The sequence below is a fragment of the Rousettus aegyptiacus genome, unplaced genomic scaffold, assembly GCF_014176215.1.
Source record: "Rousettus aegyptiacus isolate mRouAeg1 unplaced genomic scaffold, mRouAeg1.p scaffold_m13_p_8, whole genome shotgun sequence".
NCBI classification, from domain to species: Eukaryota; Metazoa; Chordata; class Mammalia; order Chiroptera; family Pteropodidae; genus Rousettus; species Rousettus aegyptiacus.
Genome location: NW_023416311.1, coordinates 15,921,210 through 15,942,904, shown reverse-complemented (window position 1 = coordinate 15,942,904; position 21,695 = coordinate 15,921,210). Strand labels below are relative to the sequence as shown.

Below are 21,695 nucleotides of genomic sequence, written 5' to 3'. Positions count from 1 at the left end.
TGGAATTCATCTACTGAGCATCCGCTGAGAGCACTGGGTCAGATGTGGGCCATAAGACACCAGACGCTTGGTCTCCGCCCCTGGGGAAGCCAACAGTCTCAGCAGGACCAAACAGGGCCTTTGGTGGAAGGTGGGAGGGAGAGAGCAGCTTGATGGAGGGAAAGAAAGAAATAGAAAAGGGAGGGATAGCAGTGAATGAATGCACGTCGCATCCACAGTCCAGCGCCCCTCACCACAGAGCTTGGCCTAGGAACCCTCTACACCCATCGCTGCCTGATTCCAAAGCTCCCACGGGCGGAACGGGCTGACCTTGGGATGCGCCCTCTACCTACTCAAAGCTGGGGTCTGGCTACCAAAGCGGGCCCGGGGTATTGGGGCTAGGGGCGGCCCGACGGGGAGGCGCCCAGCGAAGTTAGGAAGGGCCAGCATTCGTACTTTGGCTGGGGGTGGGCTCCAGGCCCTGACCGCACGCGCGCGGTGGATTGGGGAGTCCCCGCCTGCACCCCTGCTGCCGGCTCACAACCCCGGTGCCCCTCCCCCCTCGGCCAGCCCCCGGGTTAGGGAGCGTCCGCTTTTCTTCTCCCGTCGGTCGGGCCAGCTCTCGAGCGTTTGTACGGAGTCAGCTCACTGGGCAGATTCGATGGACGCCCCGCCCAGGGCCCCGAACTAGCCAATTGCAAGGGGTTTAACAGAGAGCGGTATTCGGGGATAGTCACTGTGCTGCGACGCTTCTGGGGATCCTTAGGCCTCGGTGGTCTTTGTCGCCCGTCCCCGGGCCCTAGCCCCAAGGAAACCAACGAGACCCCTGGCTGGAGAGATGCCCACGGGGCATCTGGGGACCCCTTGGCGATCTCGGTCTCCTCCTTTCCCCGCTGCTGGCCGGCGTGTCCTCGAGTGAATATGCCCATCGCGAAGGGAAGTTTGAAGTTTGCAGACGCTCCCTCATTTCGAGGACGCGGCTCCTTTAAGGACGCAGCTGTCCAGGTCATCGCCTGACTGGAAAGCCGCCCCTGGGGTGGGCTCCCAGGGCGAACCCGGGGCGCTGGCGCGCAGCAGCAGGGCGCGGGCGGCGGGCAGCGCTCCGCGGCAAGAGCCGCGCGGGACGCGGGGCGGCGACTACAGCGCGTGGAGCAGGCGCGCAGCGGGCAGGCCCCGCAGGCCCCGCCCGCGCCCCGCCCGCACCGGGGTCCTCGGAGCGCTCGGGCTGCGCGCGGAGCGGGCTCGGGAGGGAAGTCCCGAGACAAAGGAAGCGCCGCGCCGCCACCGTCGCCGCCGCCTCGTCCGCCTCGCTTGCCGGGCCGCGGCCGCCCGAGGTGAGCACGGGCAGGGGGCGCGCAGGAGGTGGTGATGGGGTGGGGCTGGGCCTCGGCTTTGCCGGGCCTGCGCTGCCGTCGGGCTGGGCTGGGCTAGGCAAGCGGACGCCCCTCCATCCGCAACCTTCTGGGCCCGGACGCCTTCCCTCTGCGCGCCCCCCTCCCCGCGCCCGGGAACCGTCCGCCTCGGAGCTGTTGACGCCGCGGGGTGCGGCCCGACCTTTCTAGCCCGGCCTCGGTGTTGTTTGGCCTCCCTTCTAGGGCTCCCGTCGCTTTCCCTTGTGAAAGTGGGGGCATCCCTTACAGCATGAGCTCGCGGTGCGGCCGGGGAGCCGAGGCGGGGTTGACAGGAGCTTCCCTCCACTGAGGGACGTGCGTTTCCGGGGTCACGGGGCTGCACACAAACCTGTGGCGCTCTTCAGCCGAGGGTATAAGGCCCGGCAGAGAGAGTTGAAAGTCTTGAATTACAAAATCGCTGGCTGCTCGGGTGGTGGTGGTGGTGGTGGTGGTGGTGAGAATGTTTAAAAACCAAAACAAGTTTGAATATTTTTGCACCTCTAGAGAGCTCTGCTTACCGTTGATGGGACCTCGAACATCAGCGCTTCGCCGGAGGGAGAGTTTTATTTTTAAGATCGCTTTGTACCAGTGGAACAGAGATTAGAACTGGTAGTTTCATGAGTAGGAGGCAGGGAAGGAAATGATTAGCTGGGCTCCCGATCATGGCCTGCAGTTGCTCCTAAATCACAGTGTTAACTGGTTTGGTTTGTATACTGCGAAAGTATGCTTGGTTTCTGGGTTTGCGAAGTTACTGTACTGTTTGAAGTTAGTTTTTTTGTTTCCCTTTAAAGAGTAGCCAAAAATGTTTCTTGCTATTAAGGAAATGTTGCCTTTATGTAGAGAACCAACCTATCCAACAGAAAAGGCCTATGGATCCTAGTTTAACCTGATTTGCTTGCAGCCTGTTGGGTGGTTTTCGCGGTGAATGCATACCGTTTCGCTTTTGTCTAGTTAGTCTCAGTGTTTGGGACTTTGTTTCAGAAAACAGCCTGCGGTCCTGGGATGTATGTCAAAGAACTGGGGAAGTATCAAGGGTGTCCTGAGTGCTTGGTGCTTGATTTAGGCAAGTGAATACCTTTTCTCTAGGGGAGTTTATTTGGGTGGAAAAGTCCCATCCAGGGCTTCTCATCTATTATCTATTTCATCCTGGGCAAACCTGTGGGGCTAGTGAACCAGTCCCCCATTTTACAGATGAGGAAGTTGAGGTTGGAGGAGTTGAGCAGTTTGCCATACTCAAGTCAATGAGTAGCTCTGAAGTCTGTGCTGTCAACCAGCAGAGCTGATCTGAGAAGATTGGGTTCAAGTACTGCCGGCTTCAGGGCCCTGGAGGCAGGTGGAGGGCAGACCTCCCCTCTTTGCTGGAGAACCCAGCTTTTGTCCTGCAGAATGTCTCTAGTAGTTCATAGATATTTTACCTTTCCTGCTCTGAAGCATCTCCTAACACTTAGCTGCTTCCTTAAGTGCCTCTCTCTATGTTAGTTGGGGAAGGCAGATTCCATTTTAAGTAAGATTCTAAATGAGCAGTTCCCTAGTGTTGTAATTAAAATGTAACAAATTGTCTGCTTTCTCCTGGACCCTGGGAGGCCAGTAGGAGTGGAAGCACCATCTTGGAGGCTAGGCCTCTGCCTAGGTCAGTGCAGGTGAGAGCACCTGTGGCTCTTTGCCTTGATGGCAGAAACAGTCTTATTGGTGCCTGATCTGGTCCATCAGCACCTAACGGGGCAGGGGCTGCAGGAGCTCCTATGGGACCCACCCCTCATTAACTTTTCACACCTGGGACAACCACAGCTAGGCTCTAGGACAGGGCCTCCATGAGCAGCTTTGTCCCCTCTTCAGAGCAGAAGAGGCGGGGTCTTGGCACTAGTTAGCAGGCCTCCAAGCAGGCAGGATCACTCTACTGGCCTCTGCTGAGTCCTGGGCCTGGCCCGGCCCCTCTGGAGCACTCTGAGCATTGTTTTCCCCGGCAGGTATCCATGACTCCTCAGTGTTCCCAAGCTGGCCTGGGGCTTCAGAAACCTGTTTTGATGCCTGGCCTAGCTCAGACTCGCCAGGGACCTTATGCCTCGCTTAACTGCTTATCAGGCTGCTTGCCTTTGGTCACTGAACTTCTGTGTTCATTAATTCAGCAGAAGTGCCCTGCCAGCCTGTGCTGTCTGCTTTGCCATGGCAGAGGGTGAAGGGCATTCCCTCCAGGGGCTCTGCTGGTGGGGGAAGCAAGGGAGCAGGAGTTCTTTGGAGGCTACTTTGTGCTGTGCCCCCAAGCCTGGGGGTGGGGGTCAGGAGGGCACGTCTGCTGATGTTGGGGATGGCTTTGGGTCATTCCATTTAAAAGAACCAATTGAAATATGAAGGCTTTGAGAAACTTAGAAATGAAGGATTTTCAGACATCGGGGTTTCTGCCCTGCTTCCTGCAAGCTCCCATCTCCATCATGCAAGCCCACCCTTCCTGTTCTCCTCAGGCAGGCCCACGGGACCCTTCTGTTCCTGGTCCTGCTGCCTGGAACAGTTTCCTGTTGTATTGCTACAGACTCTGCCCAGGTAGCCTCCTGGCTACTATTTAAAAAAAAGCAGGTGCCTCCCCATCCCCATAGTCCTGCTCTGCATCTCCTGGCACCTAGCATTTCCCAGTACATGGCTTCCTCTCGCATGAGCCCCCGAGGGCAGTGTTCCTACAGGTTTGCTGTGAGCCCCTCAGTGGTTTGATCAAACACTCTCTGGGTTGGGGTCCATGGATAGGAAAGAAAGGGGCAGACCAGAACTTGGGTCGTGTGGTGCTAATGAGCAGTTCTTTTGGGTACAAACCTGGTGTTATCTATTTTGGACTTAATCTCGAGATCGGGTAAGGTTGAAAAGTTCATTCTAGGGTTAGGGTGCTGGAGCTGGGGACCACAGCCTAAGGTGGCACATCTGTCACATGTCACCCTGACGGCCATACTTCTTGACTGGAGGGCTTTGATTTTTGACACTCATTTTTCATGTGATGACATATGTTTACCTTTCTTGAAAATGTGCTACATCCAGTTAGTCTGGAGGTTAGTAGTAATTCACTCAGCGTCCTGAGACCTGGGTGGCACTGGAGGCAGCAGTGCTTTTCTGCAATGGAGAGCCCAAACCCCTCCTTCCACTGTGCCTACTTCTTGGGAAAACAGTCGTCCAAGAGTTGCCCATAACTCAGAGCATGGGGTCCCACCCAGAGTTCCTGACTCTGTAGGGCTGCTGGATGTTGAATGTTGGCCTGACACAAATGGCGTGAGCCCCAGGGCAGTGTTTGTGTTGGGCGGGGCGGTGGGGAGGGGGAGCCAGGTGGGATGGATGCTGGGGTGAAGGGTAGGACTTGGGTGCTGAAGCAGTTGTGGGTCAGCTGGAGTCTAGGCTGCAGGAGCAGTGGGGGAGAGCCGCAGAGGGAGGGAAAGTAGCCCTTCACCCACCACAGTCAGAAGATGACACCTGGGTTTACGTACAGGCTCAGCCCTTAACAGGTAGATTACTCTGGATCTTCCATCCTGTATGTAAAATGGGCTGGGTGTGGTCCCAGGCCTGTCTGTAGGCTAGAGCAATGGGCCAGACTGGGCTGAAAAGCAGTATCGTCCATACCAAAAGAGTGTTCTTCCTCACCAGGTTGAGAGCCCTGTTGTAGTTGTGGAGGGCACCCCACATTGTACTCATGAACTTGAGGTGCCGGATCTTTTCCCAACAGAGGAAGAGAAGAGTCCTGTTCCCCACATTCCAGAGTAAGCCTGAAGGCTTGAGGCAAGCGCCTGTCACTCACTTCTAGGAGCCACCTCCTTTGCCTTGTTAAATCCTTGTGTGCAAGGTATCTTCTGTGTTTCCATGGACTTTGAAGACCAGTGAACACACTTACGGTCAAATTCTCAGGCTGGTTTTGTGACCTTATCACCTCTGCATCTGCTTTTTTGTGGACAGCTTGGGATGAGGTTATTATGATCCTGTGCCCCACCATCTGGTCTGGTGTGTTGGGCATCTGGAGATGCTGCTTTACCTGAGGGTTGCAGGCCACTAGTCTGAACAGCTGAAGGCGCTAAGCCTTGAGAGTCTGAGGTCCAGTCCTACAGAGGTGTCTTTCTGCTCCTGCCTGGTGTGCCCAAGGAGTCCCTAGGCCCTGTTAGCCCCATCCCCTTTTGTTGCCTTTCTCAAAGGAAGTGGGAGACAGGCCTTTATTCATTAGTTGTTTGTGGAGTGCCAGGATGGGACTGTAGGATGGAAAAGTGGAGAGAACAGAGGAAGGAGCCTTGGGCTCTGGTGGCAGGTGGGTCTGTGGATGCTGGGGATGGGTGTTCTGGCTCTGGACTTGTCTACAATGCAATTATGCTGCCCTCTGCCCTGGGGCACTTTTCTACTCTCTTGCCTTCAAGAATAACAGTCATCCTTCAGGCCAGGCCCGAATCTGAATTCTGAGCCCTGATTCTAAGCCGGGGGTGAGAAAGCACCCCCACTTCCCTGTACCAGCAGAAGAAAGCACTCCATTACTTCTCCCAGGTCTCAGGCCAGTGCTCTGGACATCTCCACCTTGTCCATGCCTTCTCTATGGATTCTGATAGTGGAATTAGGATCCCTGTCACTCCATCCCACTGCTAGGTGTAACTGAAAGGTGGGAACAGGTGCCAGGTGTCTGCTGGAAGTGTATAGCATTTGTGTGCAGCAGCCACTTAGCAGTGATGACCCGACCCGGGCCTATGGCTTCGCCTATCTGAACTTTTGCATCACCATAAAATGGAGACCGAAGAGTGTGCTGTGGGGTCCTGGGGCTGAGCAGTTTCCAAGAAAGGTGCTCAAATGTTGGTATCTGGGAGGTCCAGGTCTCTTCCCTGGTGACCTGCTTGCAGGAGATAGGTTGCCTATGGGAGTCTGATGCCCATCCATACTCTGGATGGAGCAGCTTGCTAAGAGTGAGTCTCTGCGTGCCAGGGGAGAGCCTTCGCTTACTGGATTCTTAGAAATAAGCCTGCTCACCGGTCAGATGTGAGGGGGAAGGGGAAGGAGGAGCCAGGGTTCCCTCCTGATCACACCTCTGCTGTCTCTTGCAGGACTTTGAATATGTCGGGGATCGCCCTCAGCAGACTTGCCCAGGAGAGGAAAGCTTGGAGAAAAGACCACCCATTTGTAAGAAAAGCTTTATTTCTGCGTGTAGCACAGTGGTTTGTCTTCCCACTGATGACACTGCCCAATCTCTGTGGACGGGTCCCTGTTGGCGAGCCCTGTGCTGTCGGGCAGTGGGAGGTACAGGGTTGGTTCTGTAAGCATTTAACACGAGCTTTCATGGCGCTGATGTGCTTGTACATGGTTTTCTCTCAGGGTTTTGTGGCTGTCCCAACAAAGAACCCGGATGGCACAATGAACCTTATGAACTGGGAGTGCGCCATTCCAGGGAAGAAAGGGGTAAGAAAGACCTATGTTCGTGTGTGGGGTGGACTGCTGGGGATGCTTTGACCCTTTGATCACACAGGCTGGGGGACGTGGTTGGGGGACATACAACCCCCTCCAGCAATCAGCAATTTTAATTCAGAAAGAAAGAAAGCTGAACTGCGTCAGGAGTGGAAGACTTAGACCCATCTTTGGGAGAAAAGGGAGCCTCGGACAAGGTGCTGGATTGCCATGAGGGTCTTCCGGTTTGTCCTTCAGGATGTACTGAGGCCAGAGCAGCCCAGATACAGCGGTGCTCCTTTTGGGTCTGAGCCTTGAATAGCTGCAAATGCTTGATGCAGGGGCCAGGCATCGGCCACTTACGATGGCTTCATGGGGCCCCATATGTCCTTCACAATCAGTCCTCCCATGTTGCTCCCTCCTTAGCTCCCCCTAGTGTACCAGGGCCAGTTAGGACCTTGCATTTGAGGCTTTAGGGAGTAAGAGTCTCCAACGACCCCAGGGTACATCTCTTCCTAGTGATGGAGGGAAGGAGGCATCTAGATTGTGCTGAGGCCTCATCATGTTTATCTCCTCCCACCTATGGTCTCTTGTGAGAATCCCCTGTGCTTAGTCTTCATGCTTTCCATCAGTCTCCCTGTGCTGAGGCAGCAGGGTTAATTCGAACTTGACTTTTTCTGCAAGAAAGCGTATTCTGGGTTTTCCTTGTATCTGAGGCTCTGTTGAGGGCCCAGTGTGTACCCCAGCCCCCACTGAGCTCATCCTTGATCCTTTCCTTGGCCAATGCTGATGGGCTACAGCCATCTTCCTCCCAGGGAAGGTTGGGGAAAAGTGTTAGACTATGGAGCTGGGATGCAGTGCAAGGACAGGTGGGACCTGAGAGATGGGGTCCTCACTTGAGCTCACTCAGGTTTACACTGCATCTGCTCAGGTGTGGACCCTGACCTCCATCCTGGGTTTGGAGTGGGCAGCTGCCAGGAGCTGGCTGTCTGCTCCTGTCCAGGAAGAGCTCTTTCCCACTCACCCTCAGGGCTCATGGAAGTTCTGCCAGTCCTATTGTGGAGACATTGGACTCTGGGCAGGTCACTGGGGCCCTCACAGTGCTGGAGGGTAGTGGTGGCAGCAGCATGCTCCTCCTTCTCCTCCTCCTGGGCACCTGCAGCAAGGGCCAGCACACAACTAATCACAGCTTCCCTTCCCAACAGACCCCATGGGAAGGAGGCTTGTTTAAACTACGGATGCTCTTCAAAGATGACTATCCATCCTCACCGCCGAAATGTAAGTACAGTCAATGAAGTCCTTGAAGATCTGCTTTGGCCATGCTGCCAGCAGAGAGATGAGTCCTCTTCAGAGAGCCCGGCTTCCGGGGGTGTCAGTTATGTCACACTCTGCTCCATGCAGGGCAGTCCCAGTGCTCTAATCCCTGCAACTGGCCATAGATCTGAATGTTTCTTGCCCAGTGATAGGAGGTGCACCTAACATGCCAAGTCCTGGGTCCCGGATTTATAACTGGAAAGCTCCTGGGCCATGAAGGGAAGGATCGTGAGGTCCAGATGAGGCTCTTGGGCCCTGAGTGCCTGTCAGGGATGAAGCCACCACCATGCTAGTCCTGGATGGGGATGGACATGACGGATGGACCACCATGCAGAATACCATCCCTCAGGGTTGGTAACCCCACCTGTCCTCTGTTAGAGCTCGCAGCTGCGTCGCAGCTGGGATGGATAGCATACTTAAGCCTTCAGATAAGGCAGCAGGAAGAAAAGGCCAAGGTTGCATTTGAAACAGTGTTATGATGAGACCATCATAACACATTTTAGCAAAATGCAGGATGGAGAAGGTGACACCAAATCCCTCCCCTGTGGCACCTGAAAAATCAAACACTGTCCATGACTGGTCCATTAAACAAGTTAACAGTGTGCCCCCGCATGTGGGAAAGTACCCGTGATCACATAGGAGGGTAAGACTATACATAACTATTAACAATTGTGATTAGTGATTCAAGAGATAATGTTTTCCATTATAATAGCATCTATCAGAAGAATTTTTTAAATTAACAATTCACTGGGTAACCACTGGGATGGCATCTTACTTCATTTGGGGTGGTTCTTTGCTGTTTGAATTTTTTTTTTGCCATGTGCAGATATTATTTTAAATAAGAAATGAAACAAATTGTAGCTGCTTTCATCACTTCTGTTCAGCATTGTATTGGAATTCAAGCAAATGCAGCAAGGCAGAAAAAGAAATCCCAGCAGAGGAATGGGAAAGGAAGACTTAGAACCATAGACCATCTTTCTCTAAGTGCTGATTAAAAGGTTAATATACAAAAACCAATTTTTAAACAACTGCAGTAAATGAACGTTTTTAAACTACCCTTTACAATGGCATCAAATATCTTGGAATAAATCCAACAAAAGATGTTTAATATCTCTATACTGAAAACTAAAACATTTTTGAGAGAAATGAAGGACAGACTAAGTCAGGAGACCCCCAACTCCCAGGCCATGGACGCGTACCAGTCTGCCTGCCGCCTGTTAGGAACCAGGCCGCACAGCAGAAGATGAGCAGTGGGCGAGCGAAGCTTCATCTGTATTTGCAGCCGCTCCCCACTGTTAACCATCACTGCCTCAGCTCCACCTCAGATCATCAGGCATTAGATTTTCATAGGAGCACCAGTCCCTGGTGCCAAAAATGTTGAGAACCACTAGTCTAAATAACTGGCAAGATAAGCTGTGTTTAGGGATTGGGAGAAACACTTATCAGTTCTCCCCAAGCTGATCTGCAGGTTCAGTGTAGTCCCAATCAGAATTCAAGCAGACTTACGGAAATTGTCACGCAGGTTCTAAAATGTAGAAAACACAGCACCAAAGATTGCCAGGGCCCTCGGGTTGCTAGTAGGGGGAGGATGGTGAGGCCCAGGCTGGGGCTCATTGGGTAAAAAGTACCCAGACTCATTAGCAGGATGGGCAAGACGGGAACCAGATTGAGTCCTGCTTCAGAGACGGTGGTTGAGACCCAGATCAGAGTCCAGAAATAGCACAGGTGTACAGTAGCATGGTTTATGACAGGTCACGCTGCAATACATGGAGAGAGAATAGTCTTCCAGCGCATGGGCAGGCTCAACCAGGTGTCCCAGTAGAAGAACAGAGAACTCAGAATCTCCTTCCACCATAGACAAAAGTCTTCCAGCTGGGTTATGGTGCCCAGTGGAAAGATGAGTAAGACAGTACAGTTTTTAAAGGACAGGAGGATGTCTTCATGACTTGGATAGGCAACGATTTCTTAACCAGGGAAGCATGAAAAGTACTTTTCCCCCAGAGGGGAAAAATGATCAACTGAACTACATTGAAATTAAGACCATTTCTTCACCAAAACATACCAGTAAGAGTGAAAAGGGGAAGAGATTGTGTATGTGTATGTATATGTCAGTACTTACCCTGAATGTTTCAAGAGCACTTAGAAATCAATAAGAAAAAGGCAAACAATCATTTGATGGAACAGGTCTTGCACAAGAGGTTCTCCACCTGGCCAATCAGCACAGGAAGAGATGCCCAGCTTCTTTACCAGAGAATTGCAAGTTACAGGCAGACAATCCAGGCGGGAGAGGCTGCCAGAGCAGCAGGAGCCCTCAGAAGCCTACCAGAGAGTAAATTTTGAACGTTTGCCTTGGAAAGCTCTCTGCCTTATCTACTAAAGCTAAACTTAGACCTACCCCTGGGCCTGGGTGTTCCACTTAAGTAAAAAGTCAATAGAAACTGCATACAGGAGATCACCAAAAGGCATGGACAAGCATGTTTATGGCAGCCCCATCCGTAAGAGTTAAAAGCTAGAGGAAGCCCTAGTGTCCATTCACAATAGAATGGTTAGGTAAGTACAGCAGCAAGAGTGAAGGATCTACAGGTATACACAACACGCATCAATCTCCCAAATGTGATGCTAGGGGAACAGAGCCAGACACAAATGAGTTAGTTCATGTTGGAGTCCTTTTATGAAGTTCAACAATGCCAGGCAGTGGGTGGTATGAGAAGTCAAGAGGGTGACTTCATATGGAAGGAAGCCACCCAGAGACCAGAAAGGGGGTGAGGGTCTTGGGGATGCTAGTATTCATCATTGGTACACTTCTAGGTAAGAAACAAGATCAGTAAAGCAGATTAAAATTAAGAACTCTGTGCAGCAGCAGGAGCGAGTATCCACCACTACCTTTGATGACGAACATGACCCAGGGAGGTCCTTGTGCATGCAGTCTGTTGTACAGTCTGAGACATCTTCCCTGGGGGTTGCAGGTCAGGTTAGTGGGTGGTTATATGAGTGTTTTCTGGGAAGTTGTTGGTGTTAGTGAATGTTCATTTTTGGCAGTTTATCAAGCTGTACTAGTCTGGTTGGACTTTTCTAGGTTTTAATGTTTTGAAATAGAAAGGAAGAAAGTACCCAGAAAAAAAGATTAAAAATATGCTAAAATGTCAGCTGTAATTAACTGTCCCTGGGTGAAGCTCATGGCATTTTTTTTTTCCTCTTTTATAATTTCAAGTTTTTACATGGATACATTTTAAACAATATGAGGTCCTAAAAACCTCTGTTTTTGAAGCTGAATGAGCTGATTGGAAAATGGCCACTCATTTGGAATGGCCTTGGCTGCTTTCCCAGGACCCTTCTCACCTGATGCAGTGATCCCTTTCTGTCTTGCCACATCCAGACTGTCTGGGGAGGGGTATGAGGAGGCTGCTGGGCCCTTCTCTGATTGCCTGAGCAGGGTCCTGGGGAGGGACATGGCTCTGCCTCTGAGTCTGTTGGGAAGGCACACACTTGCCCCTTTCTTACTTCCTCCCACCTTGTGGCTAGTCTTATTTTTTTCAACAGTTCTTTGCCAAATGCAAAGGTGCCCTAGTTTGGGGAAGGAACGTCGTCAAGGCAGGACATTATTCTGTAAGACAACTGCCACCAAAAACACGTTTTTTTTCTTCTCTGTGGTCCAGGCAAATTTGAACCACCATTATTTCACCCAAATGTGTACCCTTCAGGCACTGTGTGCCTGTCCATCCTCGAGGAGGACAAGGACTGGAGGCCAGCCATCACGATTAAGCAGGTACGCAGCTCGAGGGGCCAACCGTGACCTTCCTTCACTACCAGAGATTTGTGGTCCTTCCCACTTGCTGAGGATGATGTCCCAGAAAAGTTTGCCTTTTGAACTGCTGAACTCCCACCCATCTTGCTCTATTTTTGTCTTTTACACAGATCTTATTAGGAATACAGGAACTTCTAAATGAACCAAATATCCAAGATCCAGCTCAAGCAGAGGCCTACACAATTTACTGGTTAGTAGTGATCTGGTCCTACTTGCTGTGACCTTACTGGCTTGCACAACCTTTCCTGGAAGTCCAGTGGAGACTGTCTGTAGGAAGTGGAGCAATAGGCAAGCTGTGAGTGGACCTTGGAGGCAGCTGGGGTCAGTGCTGTGAAATAGGGACCATGTGAAGTGGCTGTGGAGGTATCTGAGGAGGAGCTGTATATGCAAAGGGCCTATAGTGGCAAGAATAGGTGGCCAGAGGGGGGTGGCGGGGGATGGCAGAGTCAGATGACATGGGCTCTTGGCCACTTTATCCTTGATGGGGTGTGGCCAGGGAAACCTGTTCCTCCAGGAGCCTTGGCTGGCTTGGAGGATGTGGACACCAGAGGAGGAGGTGTGTCTAGCAGCCCAGCTGTCACAGAGGCCCCAGACCCCCCATCTCTGCCCCGCTGTGGCTCTGCCTGGGTGCTCCTGACTTTCTCTTGGTCACCCAGGTGCTGGGCATCCACTCCACATCCCAGCCCTTCCCTGTGGTGGTCCCACATCCGACTGTGCTGAGAGAGGAGGGCCTGCTGTGGCAGTGTGAGCAAATGGGGCTGGCCAGGTGGACAGTGGGGAAGACCCTAGCCCTGCTTGCCAGCTTGTTGGGCCGGTCTAGGAGGGGCCTTATGCCACTTTGGGGGCTCTGACTCCCACTGCTCCATTTGCCCTTGTTCAGAAAACTGGGGCCTAAGGAGCTGGCCCATAAGGAGAGGCCAGGCGTGGGCCTGTTTCTTCTAAGAGGACATTTATGAAACTGGATCAGGTCAAAGAGTAGGCTCTTCTAAGCAGCGGCGGCCACACAAGATGGCCTGAGTCCCTGTTCAAGGAATAGTGCCTGGTTTCAGGAGATGCATTTCCCACCCCTCACCCGGCAAAATGGCTTCCTGTCCCTGTGCCCACCCCAATTGTTGGCTGGGGGTGCCCCCTGGTGGCTGAGGGCAGCAAGACACTCCCAGATGGGGGCTAAGGTCCATGGACCAGAATTTGCTATATTCCCCAACCAACCTCCTCATACTTTTAGCCAGCCCTTGCCCTTGACCTGGTAGCCCCTACTTCAGATTTCAGGCTTATCTCCTCCCCAGCCCTCAGTGTGTTGCTGTGATTCCAGTGGAGCTTAGCTTGAATTCACTCATGTCTTGTTGGCTGCTGTGCACCAGCGGCTCTAGGAGATGCATTCTCCCACCTTGACCTTTGAGCTAGGTGTTACATAGTGTTCACAATGATAACCATTTGGAACAGCCTCCGTTGCCTGTGCCTCTTTGTAAATCGGGTCATTTGGGTCTGCATTGTCTGAGATGAGCCATTGCGATTGACCACATAGCCCACAAAGCCAAAATACCTCCTCACAGGCCTTTAGAGAAAGTTTGTCAGCCCTGGCTTGGGTACAGTGTGGGTGCGATCCCTTGGGCAAGTCGTCCAAGTGTCTTGATGGCGTACCTCTGACCTGCAGCCCCCATATTTTGGTGTTCGTGGCAGGAATGTGTGAGACCACTGTTGTGTGCCAGCAGGTGCTGAGGCCATTGGGTACTCCCAGTTCTATGGCCCCCAGCCTGCTCAGGGCTGGACTGTCTTCCGCATACCCTGGGACCCTTATCTGCTGGATGATGTCATACACTCTAGGAATGAGGCATTCTTTCACCAGTAGGCATCCAGTTTAAGAGCACCTTTTATGAAACATACTTGAAAGTTTCAGATCTTTTTCTCATATTGCTGGAAGGCCACGGGGCATTTCTTGTACTGGTAGGCACCCCAGAACTCCAGGACAGCCACCCTCACCCAGCCTTACTTGGTAAATGGGAGGGCTAGACTGGGCTGTCTCTGTCATTACTTCCGGCTCCTTCCAGAGCCCTCCTACTCAGCTGCCTCTGCTCTGGGGGGATGGGCCTTTGGCCGGGGTGAGAGTACAGACTGCCTACAGCACAGCCTGGGGGCAGAAACTTCTGTGGCCTTCACTCCCAGCTGTGCAGGCATGGTGCTGACACTGGCCTCCGAGGACTGGTGTGCTCCTGGGCACCATGCCAGCTCAGCAGGCGTCATTCTGAGCAGGTTTCTGCCTCTCCTGATGCTGGCACTACAGCCTTTCCCCAGAGAGGCTCAGAGCGGAGGGCCTGGGGCATCAAAGCCTATCATCTGCTCTTGGCAGAAATGAGAGAAATCTTTGCAGTAGGCTCTCTGTCCTTCAGCCCTGGGGCCTGTGCTTTGGGCTGGGACCAGTGCTCTGAGAGGCTACACATACTGAGAGCATGGCGTGGGAGGAGCACTGGCTTGCTCCTTCGTGCGAGTGTGCGGAGTGCACACACTACTCCTGGGCTTCAATGAGAGCTGCTGACTAGGCCCCGAGGTATTGAAGGAGACCTCTGGCCTGGGGTGTCAAAGAACCCTGTTCATAAATGTCCTTGTATCCCCATGGGCCCCGAGGTCACATTGATCCCCTGGTAGCAGCCGGTCTCTCCCCTCTGGCATTTTTACTGCCATCCCACCCTGCCTGTCACCTTGGCCTGGGCAGTGCCCACCAGCCCGCTTTTTCTTGGCAGCAGTTCTCTCACTGAAGTCCCACACGGGGTCCTTCTCCAGCAATCAGAGAGCTGCCCCCCACCCTCCGTACCTTCACACTTGGGACCGAGAGCCCACGGAGAAGCCCACCAGAAGTCAGTGTGTTTTTGAAGACTAGTTGAGCAGTCTTTATTTTCTCTCCATAATGATTAACGCTATTTCAAATTTAGAAGAAAAATTGCGAAGATTCTGCCCAGGCTGTACCCTCATAGCTGGCATCTGTGCTACAGGCTCATCTCTCAAGACACCCTCTGTGACCTTGTTCCCTTCCACCGGGCCCCGACTCTGCGTTGGCCCAAAAGCCATCCCGTCTTGTTCTGGTCTTCCCGTAGGCCTCCGTGCTCAGCAGCTAATAAGCACACCCTCAGCCCACACGCAGGGCAGCTGCACCTTCTAATGTCTGTCTCTCTTGACCTCCTCAGCCAAAACAGAGTGGAATACGAGAAAAGGGTTCGAGCACAAGCCAAGAAGTTTGCGCCCTCATAAGCAGCGACCTGCGGCAGGCAGCATCAAAAGGAAGGGATTGGTTTGGCAAGAACTTGTTTACAACATTTGCAGATCTAGCGTTGCTCTGTACAATTACTAGTCACCTAGGGGAGGCGGGCGGGCGCCATTTTCCATTTCTGCCACTGGTACACAGTTCTCGACTCGCTGAATTGCCCAGTTTTTCATACAGGGTCTCTTCCTTCAGTCTTTTGTATTTTTGATTGTTATGTAAAACTTGCTTTTATTTTAATATTGATGTCAGTATTTCAACTGCTGTAAAATTATAAACTTTTATACTTCGACGAGTCCCTGAGGAGCTAGTTCCCTTTGCTCGCAGGTGCAGGCATGCTTCCCACCATCAGAGCTACATGTAGCCTCCAGCTGGCTGTATGAAAAAGAAATCGGCCTGTCCCTTGCCCTCGCGCCTCTGTCCTTTCTCTCTGCAAAACCCAGGTTGTGTTGCTATGAGCCTCAGATCCAAAGTCAGCCAGCCTCTTGTTTTCCGCATCACTTCCTTTGTGTTTCTATGGCGTTTTGTCTGTGTTGCTGTTTAGAGTAAATAAACTGTTTATATAAAGGTTTTTGTTGCATTATCGTCATTAAAAGTGTGAGGAGGCAGCCTTGGGGTGCCCGGCCCCCTCCCCTCAGCTGCAGGCCCCACAGAGCACCAGCCTCGGCCCCAGCATGTCTTGCTGCCTATGCCTGGGCCTGCGTGGCGCTTGTCCTGGTCCTTTGTAAATAGTTCTGTGTCCAGAGACAGTTTGTGTCCAGGGTTTCTGTCCCCCCTCCGCTCCCTCCGGTTCTTTGAGCAGTAGAGCGCTAGGGTTCAGAGCTGGTCAGGTTGGAATTGGCGTAGAGACCCTTTTGAAGCATGTGCTGCCCAAGCCATCAGGAGGATGAGGTACCTATACCCAGGCCAAGGCTGAGCCTTAGTTCGGACCGCATCCAAGCTACTGGCTCTCCTTAGGGGCCAGTGCAGTCTGGCTGAGGGTAGCTGGGCCACAGCAATGGAGCCGAGGCCCGTGGACAGGGCATGTGGCCTTCACTTCTGGCAGTGCGTTGCCCGCCCAGGCCTCAGTGGCTCTTCTTGGGCCTCTGCATGTAGCGCCCACAGCCCTCCCACTCTCACTTCATCAGCCCCTACCCCTGGGTGTAGGTGGACCCAGTCACCAGGATGCTCCAAGGGAGCAGCTTTGAGGGCTGTTGCCACATGCTCTTCCTTTTTCCTGAAGCGTTCTGAATCTGGTCACTCAAGGAGTCCAGTCCTCAGAAAGCACCCTAGAGCCTGGGCCTGCAGCCAAGCTTCCCAGAGTTGGAGTTGACTGCTGTCTGCTGGAAAGCAGGCCTAGGTCCCAGCTCAGCAGGGAGGTGGCATAGATGGGGACGGGAAGTGGCAGAGGGAGTCCTGGCCTCTGGGTCCCAGTGAACACAGTGCTGAACAGACCAGAGACCTGGAGCTGGCCCTATGCCAGCCAGCCTTGCCCTCCCACCCCAAAGACCCTCACTGTCAGAACTAGTTTGCCTACGGCTCCAGCTCACAGACTGAAGTGGGGACGGTCCCCCAAAGGAATGGGCAGCAAAGGGAGAGTTGGTCATCGAGCCCTCAGCCACGAAGGGGTGCCTGCATTTGTCCCAGGAAATGTAGCCCCCTCAGCCTACAGCACCTGCATGGCCCGAGGGCCCAGTGCCTTGTTCACTTGCTTAGCTGGACATCTGTTGGGTTGCTGAGCTCTGAGCTCTCGGTGTGATGTTTGCAATTATTCCTAATGCAAAGGGCCTTACAGGGGGGAGGGGGGATGTTTCAGCGGGTCGTGTGTGTATAGCCCCTTCCAGAATGTCTTATTTTGTAATGACTGAACTACACTTAGTAATAGTTACACATGTATATGGTTAATATATATGGAAATGCAATATATTTTCTAGTTAAAGCATTCTAAAGTAATCGATGTTTCTAGCAAATTGTCGTGACTTTGGCTAATGAAATGTCCTTTTGTGCCACAGTCCTTGGCTTAACAAAGATGTGAATCTTGTAACATGAGAACTATGAAATGTGATCATTCTATTTCTACTGTAAGGGAAGAGAGTGTGTTCCCAGCATGAGGCGCCTAATTAGTGAGGAATTGTGGGCAATAGATTAACCACTGTATCTAAGAATCCTCTAATTAAAATATTTCCACAAACTGCTGCCTGCAGGGTGTGTCCTTTTCCTGCCCGCCTCCCACACAGGCCACCCCCTGCTTATTGCTGTGCCCCAGAAGTCCAGGCCTCATCCCCCCTGCCTCCCGCATCAGACCCTCAGTGGCCCTTATGGTCAGGGGATGATATCCCCTTGAGCTTTAGTCAAATCATCCTTTCTGTCCCTTCTGAGAACTTGGCATGGGCAGCAAGGCTAGCACACATTCTGTGCTGGCCACTGGTCCTGCCTGGTGTCCATCTGGCCTTCTGGAGCAGGGTTTGCCCTCTGGGGACCTAGGGCTGTTTTCACCACCTGGATGGACCTCCTCAGAGTGGGACTTGATTCTCACAGCACCAAGGTGCACGCAAGCCCTTGTTTCAGACCCTGATGGGGCTTCTGTGACAGTGTGGGGATGGTGGGGGCTTGGTGTAGCCATTACATAGGTACAGAGCAAAGAGCCTGGGCTTGGGGCTCCCAAGGGAGCCCAACAACAGATAGGATGGGCTAGGAGCTCTCAGCCTCCATCTCCTCAGTAATGACAGTTCAGAGGCCTGAGTTGTATCTTGGCCAGGCTGTGGGTACCTGTGAGTCCCCCTGGTCTCCCTGGACTGTACCAGCCAGGTCAGCACTGTTCTTGGGCATACCCACCCACACAGGCTACCTTGCTCCCTGACCAGCAGCCCAGGGCCCTCCCACCACATCAGGCTCTTGCCATGGGCAGCCTCCAGTTTGAGGTTACCATGACAACGAGTTGACAAGTTGGAGGCCCAGCACTGACTTGGGCTGGCTTGAACCGGTCTGAGCCAGCTCCGGCAAGAAGACCAGAGGAGCGCCCATGCGATATGTGCCCCAACCACCCTGCTGCTGAGTCTGGGGGGTGTCTTGCTGCAGGGGCCTGCGAGATTCACAAAGGCTTCTAGACACTGTGACCCCATCTGCCAAGGCTGTAGGCCCCACAGGGCTGGAGAGCTGGAGTCCCCTTCACCCACGGCTGGTTTCAGCAGGTTCACCCAAAGTCTCTGTTATTTGTCAGGAAGCTGTTTCCCGTGAGCTCCTTGAGGAAAATAACAAGGAAGCAACAAAGTCACAGGGCACTGGCCTGGGTTCCTCCCTCCTGGAATCTGCCCTTCCAGGTAGCCACCTTCCCCTTCCTCCAGGATGCCCTCCTGAAGAGAGAGACCCACTGGATTCTAGTGCTGCTCTTCCTAGTCCTCCCAGGAGGAAGGAATCTGGACCTCCACCCCCACCCCCAGAGCCAGGGACAAAAATACCTCTGTCCCCACTTGTAAAAGAATGATGCCTGTCCTGTGGAGAAGCCAGGCTCTGGGCCCACCTGCAGCTCTGTCTCCTGGTGTTGCCCTCGCCCCACAAAGGGTGAGGGTGAGAGCCGCCCTTGGGGGAGGTGGCTCCCGGTACACCAGCCCCTGGGCCAGAAGCCAATGGGAAAGTCAGTGGACAACAGATTGTGCTCTGCTTCCACATTCTGGGCCCCACACAAGCCTCAGGCCTGAGGCCCAAGAGCACCTGGGCCTGGCACAGGCTCCACCTGTACAGGTGCTGGCAACAGAACCCCTACTGCACTTTTGGTGACTGCACCTCAGGAACCAATATCACAGGCAAGGGACTATCTGGGCCAGAACCCTCCCACCTGGAGCCCCCTCTTCTGGCAGAACCACCCAGGATGGCACTGGCAATGAAATTCCTGCAGTCCTCAGATTCTTCCAGCCCAGAGCAGACAGTAAGCCTGGCTCAAGCCCCTGAACTCTGCCCACATCAGTTCTCTGGGGACCTGCCCCCTTCCCTGCCTTTGTCCTCCAAAAGGGCTGAGGATTGTAGGGTAAGTAGGAGAAGCCTGAATGCCAGGAGGCTGTGCCTGCAATTCCAGAGAATACCACCAGAGAGCGTGAGCTAGTGCGTTCTTAAAAGCCGTGTGAGTGGCTGGACTCACTGAGGGGCCCTCACGGCCTGTGCTCCCCTTTCACAGCATTGCAGCAGCCAGCGGAGTATCCAGAGCCTGGTATTTTTCTCCTGGCCCTAAGGAGGAAAAACCTCTCCCCCCACCTGCCAGACCCTTTCCTGCCAGAAGCCAGGAGGGTGTGAACCCCACCTCCCCACTGGCCCCACAGAGCCCTGACCCAGTCTAGGCAAAATATCATGTGCCTGAACTCCAGCTGTGACCCTCACCATCTCTGGAACAAAGTGGCTGCCTCCACTGCTCAGGACCACTGTTGGGTCTAGGGCAGAGGGGCCAGGGTGACACTTAATAGTGGGGTCTAGGGCACAGGCAGGAGGAATGGGGCAACACTTTCCCTGCCCACTCCCTGCTGTGGGATCAACAGGATGGGCTTCCACCCTTAACCTGGAGGCAGAAATAGTCCCCTCCCCAGGTCACTGGAGTTCTGATGGGATGGTAGGCAGTTCCTGTCTCCTTGGACTGGAGGACCGTGCAGCAGACACTAACCAGCACATGCTTTGCACTGAGATCTACCCTCTGAGGTCCCCTACCAGCCCGCAGAATGGGTGCTGCTATTTTACAAATGAGGGAAACTAAGGCCCAGGGCAGCAGAAGGGAGTGACGGGGCAGGAGTCTGACTGAAGTGGGCCTGATTTCTGTCTCAGAATGGGTTGGGAGAATGAAGGGATCAGGCACAAATAGGACCATCACTCCTGGCCCTAGAAGTGGTGTAGAGGAAAGTCCTGGGAATCATCTTTTCTGGGGAAACTGAGGTTCAGGGATGCACTTGGGACCCAGCCTGTTGCTTTGTGGTCCTAGACAAGCCCTTTCCCCTCTCTAGGCCTCAGTTTCCCTATCTGTAGGAAGAATGATAAGGTTTCTGGGGCCCTCCACCAACAGGCTAGTTAGTCAGTCTCAGGGCTGGTGCCTCTGATGCCACTCACTGACCCTGCCCTAGGCTCCCGCAGGGAGTTCAAGCAGAGGTCCCCTCCCTGGGCAGCAGCCCCTCCTAATTTCCTGTTTACAGCAGCTGCAGAGTCTCATCTCTTCACCCCAAGCCATTATGATCGCCATGGCAACCAGACCCAGTTTTTGTTCCAACAGGTTGGCAGAACCTGACGCAAAACTGCAGGGGTGGAGGGCATCAGCTCAAAGATCCTGGCTCAGGACTGCCAGTCCCCCAGGAAGGACAAGCTGCCCCTACCCCAGTTTCTATCCCCTGCAGAAGAAAAGCCGAGTGGCAGCTGGTGGCACGGGGTTCAGGTCCCCTCCCCTACTTCCCTGACTCATTTCTGTCCCAAGCAGTTGATACATTTCCAGAGCTCCCCTGCCCCCATTTGCCTGGCTGTGCTGGGTCAGAATGAAAGTAGGGTCTGGGGGCAGCTTCTCGGAGAACCTAACCAGCAGTCCTGTCTTCGCACCCTGCAGTGCTCTCTACAGTCCCTGCAGTGCTGTCACAAACACACACGCAGTAATTCTTTCTCATTCTACACAGATAGGTATAGGGTAGCACAGATGTGGATGAGTCTGGTTCTGGAAGCTGAGACAGGTGGTGGCCCCATCAGAACAGTGTCCATCCAACCTTGTGTGAGGCGGGAAGCACCCTGTAGTGGGCAGCTCACTGAAAGGTGCAGTTGTTCATGCATGGGCTGCCTCCCTGCATGGAACTCTGTTCTGGAACCCTGTTCTCCAGCTTTTGGCCCTCCCCTCTGCTCAGGTGACCCAAGAGAGAACTGTCCTTGCTTCTGGGACTGAGCTGGAGTGGGTTCCAGACCCATCTTTCTGTCCCCATATTGCCTAAAGTCCCATCATGAGAGACGATGTCCTTTGGGGTGAAAACCCCAAATCTCAGTTTGGCATCCAAGGAAAAGGTACTCTGAGAGTCCAGCAAGATAGGCTAAAGACAGGAGTGGGCTCCAGGGACCCTATGCACCTCAGACAGATCCAGAACCTCTGCTCAGCCCCCATGGCTCTCCAAGTGTGGTCCCAGGATCCCCAACAGCACCTGAAGCTTGTTAGGAATGCAGATGGCCCACCCCAGCCCAGACTTTTGAAATCAGCAGGTTTGTAGGGAGCCAGCAATCTGTGTTAACAAACTCTACAGGTAACTGGAACGCTGAGGGAGACGTGGAGGAGGAGGGCTTCGAGAGGAACGCTGAAAGCAGCCTGGAAATGAACCGGAGGGCTCCAGTCCAGGCCCCGGGATTTCACAAACTACGTGACCAGGCACGTGGCCCAACCTAGGGTACCTAGGCCCTTATCTGGGCCATTGGGAGAATCACCCCAATAGGTCATCTGGGTTGTCATGGAGCGTCCTGGGTTAACTGCAGCAACCCCTCGCCCCTGGTGTGTACTGTGCCCCCTGAGAGGAGGGAGTTGTTAGGCTCAAGGTGGTGGAGTTCCCAGACGCAGGCCCGCTCCAGGTTAATACAGGACAGTGCGGCTGGGAGG

General features: G+C 53.4%; 1 protein-coding gene across 1 annotated transcript; it reads left to right on the top strand.

Annotated features, from left to right (window-relative positions):
- The first annotated feature begins 1,166 nt into the window (after positions 1-1,166).
- Positions 1,167-15,695, top strand: UBE2I (ubiquitin conjugating enzyme E2 I). Its single transcript, XM_016136652.2, has 7 exons — positions 1,167-1,313; positions 6,416-6,491; positions 6,684-6,767; positions 7,958-8,030; positions 11,723-11,832; positions 11,982-12,061; positions 15,051-15,695. Exons 2-7 carry the CDS (start codon positions 6,426-6,428, stop codon positions 15,112-15,114), a joined length of 477 nt encoding a protein of 158 aa, XP_015992138.1. The 5' UTR covers positions 1,167-1,313; positions 6,416-6,425; the 3' UTR covers positions 15,115-15,695.
- The last annotated feature ends 6,000 nt before the right edge of the window (positions 15,696-21,695 follow it).

What these genes read in the sequence shown, in the direction of transcription:
- UBE2I (XM_016136652.2), top strand. Translation starts at nt 6,426, where the DNA reads ATGTCGGGGATCGCCCTCAGCAGACTTGCCCAGGAGAGGAAAGCTTGG. An exon ending in GGAGAAAAGACCACCCATTT is followed by an intron (nt 6,492 to 6,683) that starts GTAAGAAAAGCT and finishes GTTTTCTCTCAG; the next exon opens with GGTTTTGTGGCTGTCCCAAC. An exon ending in GAGGCCTACACAATTTACTG is followed by an intron (nt 12,062 to 15,050) that starts GTTAGTAGTGAT and finishes TGACCTCCTCAG; the next exon opens with CCAAAACAGAGTGGAATACG.